The 13,877-nt window shown below is 36.7% G+C and overlaps 2 protein-coding genes across 2 annotated transcripts; both read left to right on the top strand.

The window, feature by feature from the left end:
• The first annotated feature begins 246 nt into the window (after positions 1-246).
• Positions 247-2,196, top strand: LOC117634347 (fra a 1-associated protein). The gene is made up of 2 exons (XM_034368422.1): positions 247-528; positions 1,617-2,196. The coding sequence occupies exons 1-2, from the start codon at positions 335-337 to the stop codon at positions 1,993-1,995; spliced, it is 573 nt and encodes a 190-aa protein (XP_034224313.1). The 5' UTR covers positions 247-334; the 3' UTR covers positions 1,996-2,196.
• A 1,385-nt stretch (positions 2,197-3,581) lies between these two features.
• Positions 3,582-7,729, top strand: LOC117634165 (calcium-dependent protein kinase 26-like). Its single transcript, XM_034368117.1, has 7 exons — positions 3,582-5,354; positions 5,765-5,908; positions 6,032-6,184; positions 6,454-6,569; positions 6,657-6,824; positions 7,005-7,229; positions 7,333-7,729. Exons 1-7 carry the CDS (start codon positions 4,367-4,369, stop codon positions 7,456-7,458), a joined length of 1,920 nt encoding a protein of 639 aa, XP_034224008.1. The 5' UTR covers positions 3,582-4,366; the 3' UTR covers positions 7,459-7,729.
• Positions 7,730-13,877: the final 6,148 nt, after the last annotated feature.

Here is a 13,877-nt window from a genome sequence, read left to right as displayed (position 1 = left end):
GTACATTAAAGTAGTTTAAGAAATAACTTTGTAAAAATAAAATAAAAAGTTTGAGACTATCTACCAACGACATCTCGTTCTTTGACTTCAATGTGATTTTTTCTTTCAATTATATGAGATGTCGGTTTACGTGGTCGGGCCGAAGCCCCTTTTCCAACCAAGTGCACAAAAGGCCCAAATCTAGCCCAACGAGCCGCCTTGGAGCCCAAGTAAAGCAGCAATCTTCCCGGACCTTCCACCGAGTAGTGAAAAATCGCAGAGAGATTTTCTGGAGTTCGCTCAAAGGCACACAGAGAAAGAGGCATAGAAGGAAAGCATACAGAGAAGAAAAAAAATGGGATGGGTGTGGAGGGACGATGAAGACGACAACAAATCAACTGCGGGTGACATAAACCCTCGATCGGTCGGCGAGCGATGCTCGACGAGGAAGGTGATGAAGACGCAGTGCAAGACTGAGGAGGTGGAGCCTGGAAAGTTCGTCCGAAAGTGCGAGAAGACCGAGCAGCTTCTCAGGGACTGCGCTGGCAGGTTTGCCTCTCTCTCTCTCTCTCTCTCTCCATTTCCTTAAAATCCTGTGGCAAATTAGGAGTAGTTCAATCTAGGGTTTCAATGAATTGCCTAATCAAAGCACTGTGATTTTAGCGGCCTCTATCTTTTATGCTTTGATATACAGTTTCAATATATTTTTTATATAACTAGTTCTAACCCTTTTGATCTCTATTTCAATTTGGGGTTTTTTTCTTTTTCTCTGTATATTTTGTTTGGATTTTTTGTGTTATGAGGATTATGGGTTAGGATAAAACATGTTAAGAGTCATGAAATTATGATATTTGAAGCTAAATTAAAGAAGCAAATGTTGGTTATGCTGTGATGATTATGAAAACACAGTACGAAAGAGAATCAAATTTCTTTCTTCTGTCTTGTTGACAATACATGATAATATGGACCATGTTTTGATGCCCGAACTATATAAATTGCTCAAGTGCGCTTGAATTACAGTCTAGCAAAGTATGATAGCGTGTGATTATTTATAAGGTTGTTTTAGTTTTCTTCGTTCCAATCAGAGTACAAACAGCTAGGACATCTAACTTTATTTTACAAAAAGTATTATGGTTTTGGCTACAGTGTTCCGATGAGTATGCTCAGAGGTCCTGTAATGGTCATGCAAAATAGGTTGTTGACGTTCTTGTTAGAGCCAATATAATCAAATTATTTACATTGGATTGGGAATTAGTTTCAGAAATTTGTGATGCTACCGGTTACTTGATAAATTGTTTTTTAGATTAATTTGAATGATTCCACGACAACATGTAAACAAGTATGGCATGTCAAATTGGTTTGGCAGTTGATGAAGTGATTTATGCTTATTTAGACAAATGGCATGGACTTTAAAGCTGAATACTATGATTGTTCAGTGGGTGTATGAGCTGTCTAAGTGGGAAAATCTTTCTGTGAGCATCATGTCTCCCAACTGTGTCTTTGCTAGCCTCTGAATGTAATTGGAGCTATCCGCTACATAAAAAGTATCCATCTCTTTTTCTTCTCCCTTTTTGAGCGTTGGTATTATTTATGTTACTACAACATTGACCAATGTTGGGTACTTTACTTTTTGTTAGGCCTGTTGAAGTGGTGCAATCCAATAAAGAGTACACTGAAGATGATGTCACGGAAGAGGTGCTCAAAGGGTCTGTCTACCTTGGGTCATCACAGCATGGAGCATTTGACTTCCCTGGGCTACGCAGTGATATTGAAGACATTGAACGTACCTTTATGGGTGGCCTCAGCCGTTTCTTTGATGCTGCTGAGGAGATGAGGAATGGATTCTTCAGTGCATTTGGGGTTCCACGCATCTTTGATGAGGGACCCTCTTGTTCACTACCATCTAAGAGGCAAGAGGTACCCATTGAAGGCGGTCAGCAGGAAGCTTTTCCTAAAGCAAATGGCGGCAACGACTCAGGGCAAGTTGATCTTTCTGGGTTAGCAAGAGATGTTTGAAGCAAGCCCACGGTAGGTCACATCAATGTTGTCCAGTAGCTTGTTAATAGAGTGACCATCAGCCTTCTGCTGTTATTTCCTATCTTCCCGTTCGCCTCAAAATAGAATACACAATATATGCATTTCCTATGAGGGCTTGACCACAGGGCCATTTGACAATAATGGGTTCATGTTATAATGCAATGGTTTTATGTTTTAGCATGAATCATCTTTCTCGCCCTAAGATATGAATGTGCCTACTAATGTTAGAAAAATCCTATTTTCTGATTAGCACATCAATTATTTCCTCACATCAATTGATAGAATTACAAAACAGGGGATATACTTATATGACATCTTGATGACATATTATGCTGCTCTTATTTCGTTTTCACACTAATTTCAAACTTTCATACAGAATGAGAATGGGCCAGTCGATACCTAGTTAGTGCCACACCTCAGAGTGTTGTTGGATAAAATATAATGTTTTTTAATCTAGGACAATTTTAGGATCCTCTGTTTTTGACGAAGTTTCCCGTTACCTACCAAAAGCCAATACCAAAATGCAGAGATAGTGGTGCTACACGACTACAAAGCCATTATTGACCAAGGAAAGATTTATCAAACCAAAAACACAGCCAACCTCGTGGAGTCAAACAAGTTCCTACGATGTTATCTGAATTACAGTTGGATCAGTGTCAAGTCAAGTCAATGGTCCTCCCTCCCTCTCTCTCTCTCTCTCTCTCTCTCTCTCTCGGGTATAAAAAAGATGGTCATTTCAGTTGTTAACAACAATAATATTCGCATGAGAGAATTGGAAGACTACATTTAGTGCTTGGCATGTCATATGCTCTAGGAATTTGGTAGGAAACTTCCACATTACCTAGAGAGACATCTAAGAATGAATCTAAACTCTTGATAAACAAAAGAAGGCAAGATGAAGCATGCTTTGTGAATATTGCTACCAACCCCAATTTGTTTACCAAAAATTTTGTTTGCTTAGTGGTAGTTGTGTCTTATTTATTTGAACAAAGACAAATTATAAATCTCACTTATTTTTATTTCTGATAAGTAAGATACAGATACATTGTCAGCTAAGAAAATTTGACGATTCAATTAATTATTAGTAGATTTTTCTTCTATGATTCTGTGGTTAGTGACATAACCAAAAGCGGTACAAACATAATTCAATTGCTAACTACATTTTTCTCAACCAAGTAACAATATTCCTATTACCCTCCAATTGCGGTAATTGAACATATTAAGAAAATAGAAAGGAAATCACACCGGCTTGGGCCGGCAGCCGGCGGTAGCCCGGCCCACTAAGATCCCGCAAACAGGCAAATCCTTGTTGTACAGCTGTAATAACTTGATGGTGTGCCGGTCATAACAAAACAATCTGAAAGTCCTCCAAATCACAAGATCTCAGCCGTCCATTCCGCTTTGCAGTCCAAGATCATAGGTATATTTTATCAAGTGGGTCCCAATCCGAAAGGTCAAAAGTTTCTGTTTGGGTCATCACAGTCAAACATAAGGCAAAGAAAGAAAAACGTCTTTATAAGTTTTGAAACATTCCAACAGAAAAACCTACCTTCTCTCTCTCTCTCTCTCCCTCCCTCCCTCTGTCTTTCTCTCTCTCTTTCGTTCCACAATTTCCTTCCTTCTTCTTGTGCATGATTATATAAATTTGGAACAAAGGTAGAGAGAAAACCCTAGTACTCTTTTTCACAATTCAAAAACCACACAAGACGACTGTGTTTTCATTTTTTTCCTTTTTCTTCTGCCATTGTTTATTTCTCTGTTTTTTTTTCCCTCCCTTCAGAATCTGAAAATTTTCTTCCTTTCTTGACGTGGAATTTGTCAATATAGTTGGCCTCAAAATATTGGGTTTCGTCGAAGTTTGGGTTTTGGATAGTCTTTCTTCTCCGTCGGGTAATGCATTGGAAGGTTGAATGGTTTTTGAGGAAATTTTATGTTTTTTTTCTAACTTGTAAGAGAGTTTAGGCAATTGGGTCATTTGGGTTAGCTTGATTTGGTTGATGTGTTTGGACTTTTTTTTGGCTGAGGCTGAGGCTGAGTCTTTGTGTATATTTGAGACTCTTTCTGGGGCACCGCTTTTGTTTGAGAAGATTATAATATGTTGATTAGAATTGTTTGAATTCTTTATTACAGTGAGCAATACAGAATTCTCTGCTGGTTGGTGGATTCATTTCAAGTATTTATTGTCGTTTAAGTAATTGCGATTGAGTTGGTAATTGGGGGATAATGCTCCATTTTTGGTCCTTTCATTTTAGTATCCATTACCTTTTTGGGAGGAAAGAAATGGGATTTTGGCCTTCATATGATATGTCTCTGCTTTTAGATTTTTGATGAGAATAGAGATCAATATCCGATGGGAAACAACTGCGTTGGATCGACGAAGGAGGGTCTCTTCCATTCAGTCTCGAATTCTCTTTGGTGGTCTCGATCGACAGGTTTTGTTTCTCATGGCAGTAGAGAAATTAATAGTACTGATGCAACACCACAATTGAGTAAGAAGAACTCAGAAGCTCCTCTTTATGTTCAAAACAAGGCCCCGGAACAAGTTAAAATAGCTACGGAAGACTATAAGCCGGTGCAGCCTTCAAATCAAAAGGAGAAGGTTCAACCAGACAAGCCTAAGGAACCGGCACAACCTCAGAAGCAGAAAGAAGAGACCATACTTGCAAGACAAGTAACACTTCAAAAAGGAGAGACTAAACCAGCACAACCAAAAATTCTCGAGGAACCAGGACAACCAATACCACAAAAGGCAGAGACTAAGCCAGCAGTGGGGGCAAGACCAAAGAAGCCTCATAGTGTCAAGAAGGTAGCAAGTGCAGGGCTTCAGGCTGACTCTGTCTTGCAAACCAAAACAGGTCATTTGAAGGATTTCTTCGATTTGGGCCAAAAGCTTGGACATGGACAGTTTGGGACAACTTTTCATTGTGTGGAGAAATCAACTGGAAAGGAGTATGCTTGTAAATCCATTGCTAAAAGGAAACTGCTGAATACAGAAGATGTGGAGGATGTGAGGAGAGAAATTCAAATAATGCATCACTTGGCAGGGAATCAAAATGTGATCGCAATTAAGGCAGCGTATGAGGATGCTGTTGCAGTTCATGTTGTCATGGAATTATGTTCAGGTGGTGAACTGTTTGATCGGATTATCAAGCGGGGCCATTTCACAGAAAGAAAGGCAGCACAACTAACAAGGACTATAGTTGGTGTTATAGAAGCCTGCCATTCTTTGGGTGTCATGCATCGTGATCTTAAGCCGGAGAACTTTCTTTTCGTCAATGAGGACGAGGATTCGTCCCTTAAGGCTATAGATTTTGGATTATCAATATTCTTTAAACCAGGTATGTCTTAACAATTGTCCTCTTTCTTACGTTACAGATCAATTCCTTTTCATGATTTTATTTACTGTTACATTTTCTCCCATCTGAAGTGATAGCATATATTATTAAGCAGGGCGTTACAACTTAGATGATTTTAAAATTGATAGCCTTTCACATTTTGGTAACTGTTTATGACAAACACCTAGCAGATTGGTATTAGAATTCTGCTATATAATATATATATACTTCTTTTACTTTGTCAAAACATATGTAGCTCTCTTAATTATTGGTTGACTTTTAGGAAAACTGTGAACTCTGTTTCTTCGCATGCTTCCCACTGCTTATTTTCATGCCTACAATATTTTATAAGTTTTGTGGTGCTGCATACTACTTTTCTTTGTCTTCTATATCATTGACACTTAAAATGACAGGGGAGATTTTCGGTGATGTGGTTGGAAGCCCGTATTATGTTGCACCTGAAGTCCTGCGCAAGCGCTATGGTCCGGAAGCAGATGTATGGAGTGCTGGTGTTATCATTTACATTCTCTTAAGTGGGGTGCCTCCGTTTTGGGGTGGTAAGAGTTTTGTTTTACAATGTCTTTCCTGTCTCGAGTGTGTGCGTGTGTGTGCCTGTGCTTTTCCACAAAGCACTTGCCATTTTTCTCCTCTTCTTATTCTCTCTTTTCCATTTGAAACAGAAACTGAGCAAGAGATATTTGAAGAGGTTTTGCATGGTGATCTTGACTTCTCATCAGATCCCTGGCCTAGTATTTCTCGAAGTGCCAAAGATCTAGTTAAGAAGATGCTTGTTAGAAACCCGAAAAAGCGGATAACTGCTCATCAAGTTCTGTGTAAGTTTATACATTTCTGTTTATTATCAAGAAAGTAAGACTAGGACAATCCCCTTCGTCAAGAGAGGCACAATTCAATTACATTTCGCTTAGAATCAGATCCTGCAATATGTTTAACCTAGAATGTAGAATGAATTCTATCGTCAGAGCCATTATTGGTTTAAATGAATCTTGAGGCTGTGCAGTTTTATAAGGAAAAGATTGGTCTTGTACGTTGGAGGATGCCATCAGCATTGCAAAACAATAATGTTCGTTCTGATTTCTTGCAGGCCACCCTTGGGTTCAGGTTGATGGAGTGGCTCCAGACAAGCCTCTTGATTCCGCAGTTTTAAGTCGCTTGAAGCAGTTTTCTGCAATGCACAAAATTAAGAAAATGGCTCTTAGAGTAAGAGTCTTTGCCATTGTATTTTATACTTCTAAGTTCATTAATTCTTGTGAAGCTGGCTTCTAACTCTACTTGTATTGCCTGCAGGTCATTGCAGAGCACCTCTCTGAAGAAGAAATTGCTGGTTTAAAAGAAATGTTCAAAATGATAGATACTGACAATAGCGGTCAAATTACTTTTGAAGAACTTAGAGATGGACTGAAAAGATTTGGAGCTAATCTAAATGAGTCTGAGATATATGATCTTATGCAAGCTGTGAGTATTTATATCAGCATTATCCTTCTAAACTGAATGATGCTACCTATTGCCTTTGATAGGTTTCTGGAAAAGTATGCCTCAGAGACAAAAATTTGCAATTCCACATATTTCCTTCATCCAACTTGTTTGTGGATCTTCAATTGTTCTTATGCAAATGTTACTTGTTCTGAATTGCAGGCAGATGTTGACAATAGTGGCACAATCGATTACGGGGAGTTCATAGCAGCAACTTTGCATCTAAACAAAGTAGAGAAAGAAGATCATTTGTTTGCAGCTTTCTCATACTTTGACAAAGATGGCAGTGGCTATATCACTCAAGATGAGCTTCAACAAGCCTGTGAGGAGTTTGGCATTGTGGATGTTCACTTGGAAGAGCTAATCCGGGAAGTCGATCAGGACAATGTGAGTACTTCTGTGGCACATAGAGAGAGTAAACTCAGAACTTTCTGATCATTTACATGAAGAATTAATTTTCAAACTTGTTTCTTTCTTCTTCTTTTTCCAGGATGGTCGGATCGATTACAACGAGTTCGTTTCCATGATGAAGAAAGGCAATGCAGATTTTGAGAAGAAGGGCCTTCATACAAGTGCTCTTAGCATTGGATTTAGGGAGGCTCTATCTGTTTGTTAACTTGCAGTGAGGCATTTTTCTTTGGACACATTTTCCTTCCACCTTTTATGAATGTCTGCAACTTTTCAAGGCTTACAGATAGATCATGAGGGCTCTGGTAAATATGAATAGATGCCTGCAACTTCACTGCTCCAACATTTGAATTTGCCCAATTAGTTCTCATTCACTAATTTGTATTGGAACAGATGGTACAATAGACTATCTTCTCATGTAATATATGGTAGAAAGACATCACTGTACATAAAGAGGCATAACCTCATTCTTGTTATTAGTTTATGCTAATTTTTTTTTTTTTTTCTTAATGGTTGTTATTAAATCAAGAGGACGGTGTGTGTGCACCATTACCATATAGCCTATAGGAAGATTTTTTTAAAGATAATAAAAAGAGGATTTAAGTATATCTTTCGCTCATGGATTTGAATTTAAAATCTCTAACAAAATGTATATTGTGTCTCGATAGATAAAATGGTCATTGGCAAACAGTTTTGATTCTATGTAACATGCCTCAGGTTTTTTTCCTTTTGTCAAAGTTAGGAAGGGGAGGGAGGTTTTTCTTACACATACTGCCACGGTGTCATAAGTATTCGAACATGACTGATCTGCAAATCAAAGCCCTTTTTCCAAGGGACTAATTCAAAGCAAATTGTACATAACACTTTCATGAGAATGAATAAGACATAAAAGCAAATTATATAATCTTTGCCCAAATTAGGGATCTGAGTTAAAGCCATTTGTGTGGAACAAATCACCAGTGTTTGATTAAAGGACATTATTGAGTGATGGTGGTACGATAAGGATCAATTCCATCATAAAACTAAGTGGGGTTTGTTTGGTGCATTACAGGATAACAAGTATTAAAACCATATCATAGTGGGGGCATCCAACTTAATTATTCACATTAATTAACTTCGAATTCCTATTCTCCTATTATCTGTCTGTTTATATGTCTGTTTTGTCTAATAAAATTTCTTTTTGGCAACCCATTAAATGATTTCTTATAGAAAAACTTTATACATTATTATGTATATACTTGCATTTCAAATTAAAATATGTTTCCAACAATTGAAGACACCGATATAAAGTCTAATCGAGGTGGTGAGGAAAATGTGTAAAAAGGAGAAAATTTTGGGGGAAGTTGTTGCTATTACGTGTCACCGATGAGTGGCAGAATAGTTGAGTTACTATCACGTAGCAAAGCAATTGAAATTAAGATAGGTCACAAATTCAATCTCACTCGATAGATTAAAACGAGATCTACACACATGTGTTGCTCAGATTGAAGACCAAAAAGATTAAGAAGAGGAGTAGACGAACCATGGTCTCTTAACATAAAGGGATTATAAAATAATTTACCCTAAGAAATGCTTATGATACATTGCATAATATATGGTTTATGAGAAAATGATGCTTGGCAATGGGGACATTGACACTATCTGGCCACTGGCCAATGACCAGTTTGTCTACGCTAATAGACAAGTCGTAGAAAAACTGCAGTTTAGACTGCAAACAACGCATGAGCTTCACATTATGGAGCAATGCCAATTATGTGTTCATTTTTGGCCCCCATCCTCCAAAAACTTTTTGGTACTATTTCTTTTTGTTTTTTTTATCTCCATGGGAAAGGTGGGCTCTTATTGTTTGTTTTCTTTGATATTGCCCATGGTGCGGTTGTTTTTTATTTTTATTTATATATATATATATAATTATATTATAGAGAAATTGATGTTAAGGAACTAATTTCATTGTTAGGAGACTAAGTGCCCGTTTGGCATTGCTTATTTAGGGTAATAAGTGATTTTTTTAAAATTTTGAGAAGTCCAACCCGTTTGGTAAACTGTGAGAAAATCACTTATTATTAAAAATTGCTATGAGAGAAAGCTATAAAGGAAAGCAGCTAATGAGGTGCTTTCATTTTCTGATTATTCAGGAATCAGTTTCGAAGAGGTGCTGGGTTTAATGATTATGTGGCAATCATTTTCTGATTATGCATAAAATCAATACCAACAATATTTTTAACAAAAATTTTACCAAACGCCAAACTGCTTTATCTCACAGCTGATTTCTCTCACAGCAAATCTGACAGTGATTATTTTCACAGCACAGCAATGCCAAACTGGCCATATCCGGCATTGGAAGAGAATTTGTAATTATAATAGGATCGACCATGAATCAGTAAAATATGTTTTGCCCATATTGAGATGCTCGATTTGAATTTATTTATTCAACAATACAACAAATTTTTGTCCATAAAATTTGAAATCGATTATTAATCTACACTGAAAAAAAGAATGACAACAATCACTATTATTTGGTGACATTTGTTGCCACTTTTGTTTATGGTGCTAACAAACTAAAAACTAAATATCATTAGCTCAAACGACCATTAGCAAATGCCCGGTCTAAATTGAAGTTCGCTTTTATTTGATTTTCAATTCAGGTTAGTTTATTATTTGTAATATGGCCCCTTTAATTAAATAATAATAAACAAACAAATTGTCAATGAATCAATAGGTGAAAATTGGATGAAAGAAAAAGATTTTTTTTTTTTTTTCTTGTGGCATGAGGCCGATGAGGGCAAAGTACCAAATCACAAATGAAGAGAATACTTGAGAAGCCAGCCTAGCCGTTGAATGCAACTCACCACCTACAAAATCCCAAAAAAATATTAAAAAAATTCCAAGTTCTCCCCAAACGTGGAGCATGATTGAGCCCCGAACGGACGGCCAAGATTGTCTGGTTAAACGGAACCAGCCGTAGGATTGGCACTGCGCTCGTAATCTCCCACGCACGTTGTTACAGCTCACGCGCGGTTGGTGGACGTGGGTGGGGTGTCCAGGTTGGCCTAACGTGAGACCAATCATGTTCCTTGGTCGTTCCACGTCAGCGAGAAAGACAGCAACGCCACCTGTGACCCCCACGCACATAAAAACACTCTTCTCCCAAGTCCCAACGTTCTCCAACAGTAACCTCCGTCCGGCTGTTTTCAATCATTGGCTCCTTTTTAATTTACCATTTTGCCCTCACAGTTGATTCAATTGGTTTATGTTGCCTGACCATAATGCCCTTTTGCTTGCTTGCTCTTTTATTTGACCTCAACTTCATGCTGATGAATAATGATAAAACCCAACTTTTCTTGAATTTGATAATCAAGTACCATCAAAATCTAAATTAAAAAATTAAAGGGAAAAAAAATATTTTTTTTCTCCTTTTTAAAAAAATATTTATTATTTATTATTTATTGCTTTGAGACATCACAATGGTGTTTTGAGTAAGCTCCATCTAGTGGATGATAATATACCCTTCAATTAGTTTTCTTTGTTTGGTATTGATAAGATATATATATATATATATATATATATATATATATTCATCTGATTGTCTATCACCCAACTATTTGAAGGAGATTGACAATGAAATAAGATAATCCACTAACCAAAAAATTGAGTGAAACATTGATTCACACTTTTGATCATCCTTGTAAATTGTAGAAGATTGGGGTAATGCGAGAGAATTTCTGATTAAATATGGAAAATGACAAATGTTGGATGGAATATGAATGCTACACTTGTTTTTTTTTAATTCATACTCTAGGTTTGGAGATAAAATGCTACACGAAAGCTATAATATCTTGTCAATTGGGTATATCCCAGTGAAAAATGACATTAACTTGTGGACTAATGGTCTTAAGTTCGAATCCCCATGGCACATTGATAGTGTGTGTGTGAGAGAGAGAGAAAACTCCCCTCCCCTGTAAAGTTAAAAAAAAATGCTATAAGATCTTATGCTTTGTGTCTGATTGTACCATATTCAGGTTCATGACCTTTTGATAGTGTTATTCAATTTTTATTTTGTTGAAGGAGGTGTATGAATTCAAATATCATATATGACAATTTTTTTAATAAAATACAATAAAAAAGTGTCCCTTATTCGTCGGCTGCCATCCTTCTCGCCATTAATTTGATATTAGTTAGAGCAAATAAAACTACAAAATGCCTGGATATTTCACTTGTTCCATTTTAAGGTTTTAGAAGTTCATTGATATTATTATAAAGAGTGTATCTTTAAATCATTTATAATTAAGAAAATTGTACTTGTACGTACGTTAAGGAAGATGAGAATAATTTGAGTTAAAATCTTCCTGCAGGAAACCAACAACAGCCCTTGTACTCCAAAGTACAGAATGACCCAAATTTGCTGCTTGATATATGCATGCTGAGACTTAGAAAACTAGCTTCAATATAGGTGAGTTTTATTCAATTTCAACTCCTTTTTATTTTTCCTTTTAAGACAAGATGAGAGCTCCATACCTCAAAGCAAATGTGAAGGGCAGTAGAAGCCTCCACCATTGTTAAAACAATATTTGTTTCTAAAGTTCCAATGCCCCTTTTTGAGTGAAACACAAAATGAAAAGGAATTGTTTGAAGAAAAAAAAATGAATGGAATTACATTTTAAAAAATCTTCATATTTATTATTTTGTATTTTCTTTAAGTAAACCCTAGGTTTCAGAACTGTAATTTTTTTTTTTTTGGTTAGTGGGTGAGAGGGATTCTAACTTGGGACTTCTTCTAAAATTGAAAAAAGAAATAACACTAAATTGCTAGGTAGTTTTAGAACTCGCAGTTGAGACATAATGAATTGACATATAAGTTTTTTTTTAAAAAATCAAAATCAAAGTTGACAATATCCCTCCAAAAAATTGTGAGAAATCATTTACAACATAATTCATAACATCTTATACTTGAGCTTGTGTAAGAAACACACAAGTGTCTTCTCACTTATATGTATATGTAAACTTTTCTATAATATGGTTAACCGCATTTGCAGATAATTTCAATTTTGTATATTGGTAACCGTTCAACCGACAATACAAAAATAGATTATCCCCAAACACAGTTAACCATATTACAAGAAATTAGATGTAAATTATCTTATTGTTAATAACCAATTCAACGGTTGAAAAACTTGTCCTCATTAGAACGATATTCGAGAATAATTTTCCCTCCAAGCCTCAGAGTTGCATAAATGGTAACCCCAAAATAATAATAATAATAATAATTCAAATTACTCAGATTTGAGCAAAATCCATGAACCTGTTTGCCATAATGAGCAAGTCCAACAGCAAGAGCTGGACTCGGGCTGGGGGGGTTTGGGAAAAAAAATGGGTTTCCAGCAGTGTGAGGCAGCTCGGGCAAGAGGTGGGGGCCACGAGACTGGGCAGGCCCGAAGGCGATTTCGGCCCGAGCAAGGGCCCGAGGGCGGTGACGTCATGGCTGACGCCAGGCTGGCGTCAGCCCTCCAGCGTTCGAATTTTTTTTACCTTTGGCGCGCCAACGTTAAAAAAAATTTCAAACGACGCGCTACAGTAGCCCGCCAACGGCTACTTTCCACGTGGCAGCGTATTGGCTCTCCGATTCTTTTTTTTTCTTCAATCCAACGGCAGCCAATTTTTCTGCAATAAAAAATTGAAAAAAATTGAAATTTTTTTTTAAAAAATACACAAAAATTACTGAATTTTTTTTGTATAAATACCAACCAATACTCTTCACTTTTAACACCAAATCCTTTTACATTTTCTTCTCCTTATACTATTATTCACTTTCTCCTCAATATTTATTCACTTTGTAGTCAATATTTTTTTCACTTTCAAGTTGTATTTTTGTCTATCATATTATGGGTTCTTCTACTGAAAATGGAGGGGCATGGAGCATGATGGAAGATGTTAGCTTGTGTGAGGCTTGGGTCCAAGTTAGTCATTGTCCCGTAACGGGCAATGAGATTAAATTTTCTCATATGTGGAAAAAAATTCATCAAGCATTTTGTGAAAGGGCAATTGGTTCTACACGTACAGAAATGCATTATCCAGTAGGTGGAAAGTTCTTAATAAAGAGTTGGCGAAATGGAGAAATGCCTTAGCAAAAGCGATGGACAACCATCGAAGCGGAGAAAACCTTAGCAGTGAGGTAAATTATTTGTCATTTTCCTTCTATTAATTTCTATGTCATATTAATTTTTATTTAAATGTTTCTTGCAATTTATATATTTTGTTAATATGTCTCTAGTTTTTTTTTTTTTTTTATACATGTTGCATTTTTTTAAAATTTATTGAATTTGCATTAGTTTTTTTTTTACATGTTGCATTGCCAATATTTTATAAAGTTTCTTGCATTTCCATTTAATTTTTTTTTATAGATTATGCAAGCACAAATGTGGTTTGGTGCTATTGGGCAAGGGAAAAAAAGTTTCAACCATACCCATTGTTGGGAGGTGGTGAAGACTTGTAAGAGATTCCAAATTATTCCAACCGGTCCGACGGTAGTCTTGAACGAGACTCCACTTCATGAGACGCCGGCATCGGATTCACCTATGGATTCCCCGATGAGTCAAGACTCACCCATTGAAAAGGAGCCAAGGCCTATTG

The sequence above is a fragment of the Prunus dulcis genome, chromosome 7 (assembly GCF_902201215.1).
Source record: "Prunus dulcis chromosome 7, ALMONDv2, whole genome shotgun sequence".
Taxonomy (NCBI): Eukaryota; Viridiplantae; Streptophyta; class Magnoliopsida; order Rosales; family Rosaceae; genus Prunus; species Prunus dulcis.
The sequence above is the reverse complement of the archived record's forward strand: the minus strand, read 5'-3'. Positions and strand labels throughout refer to the sequence as shown.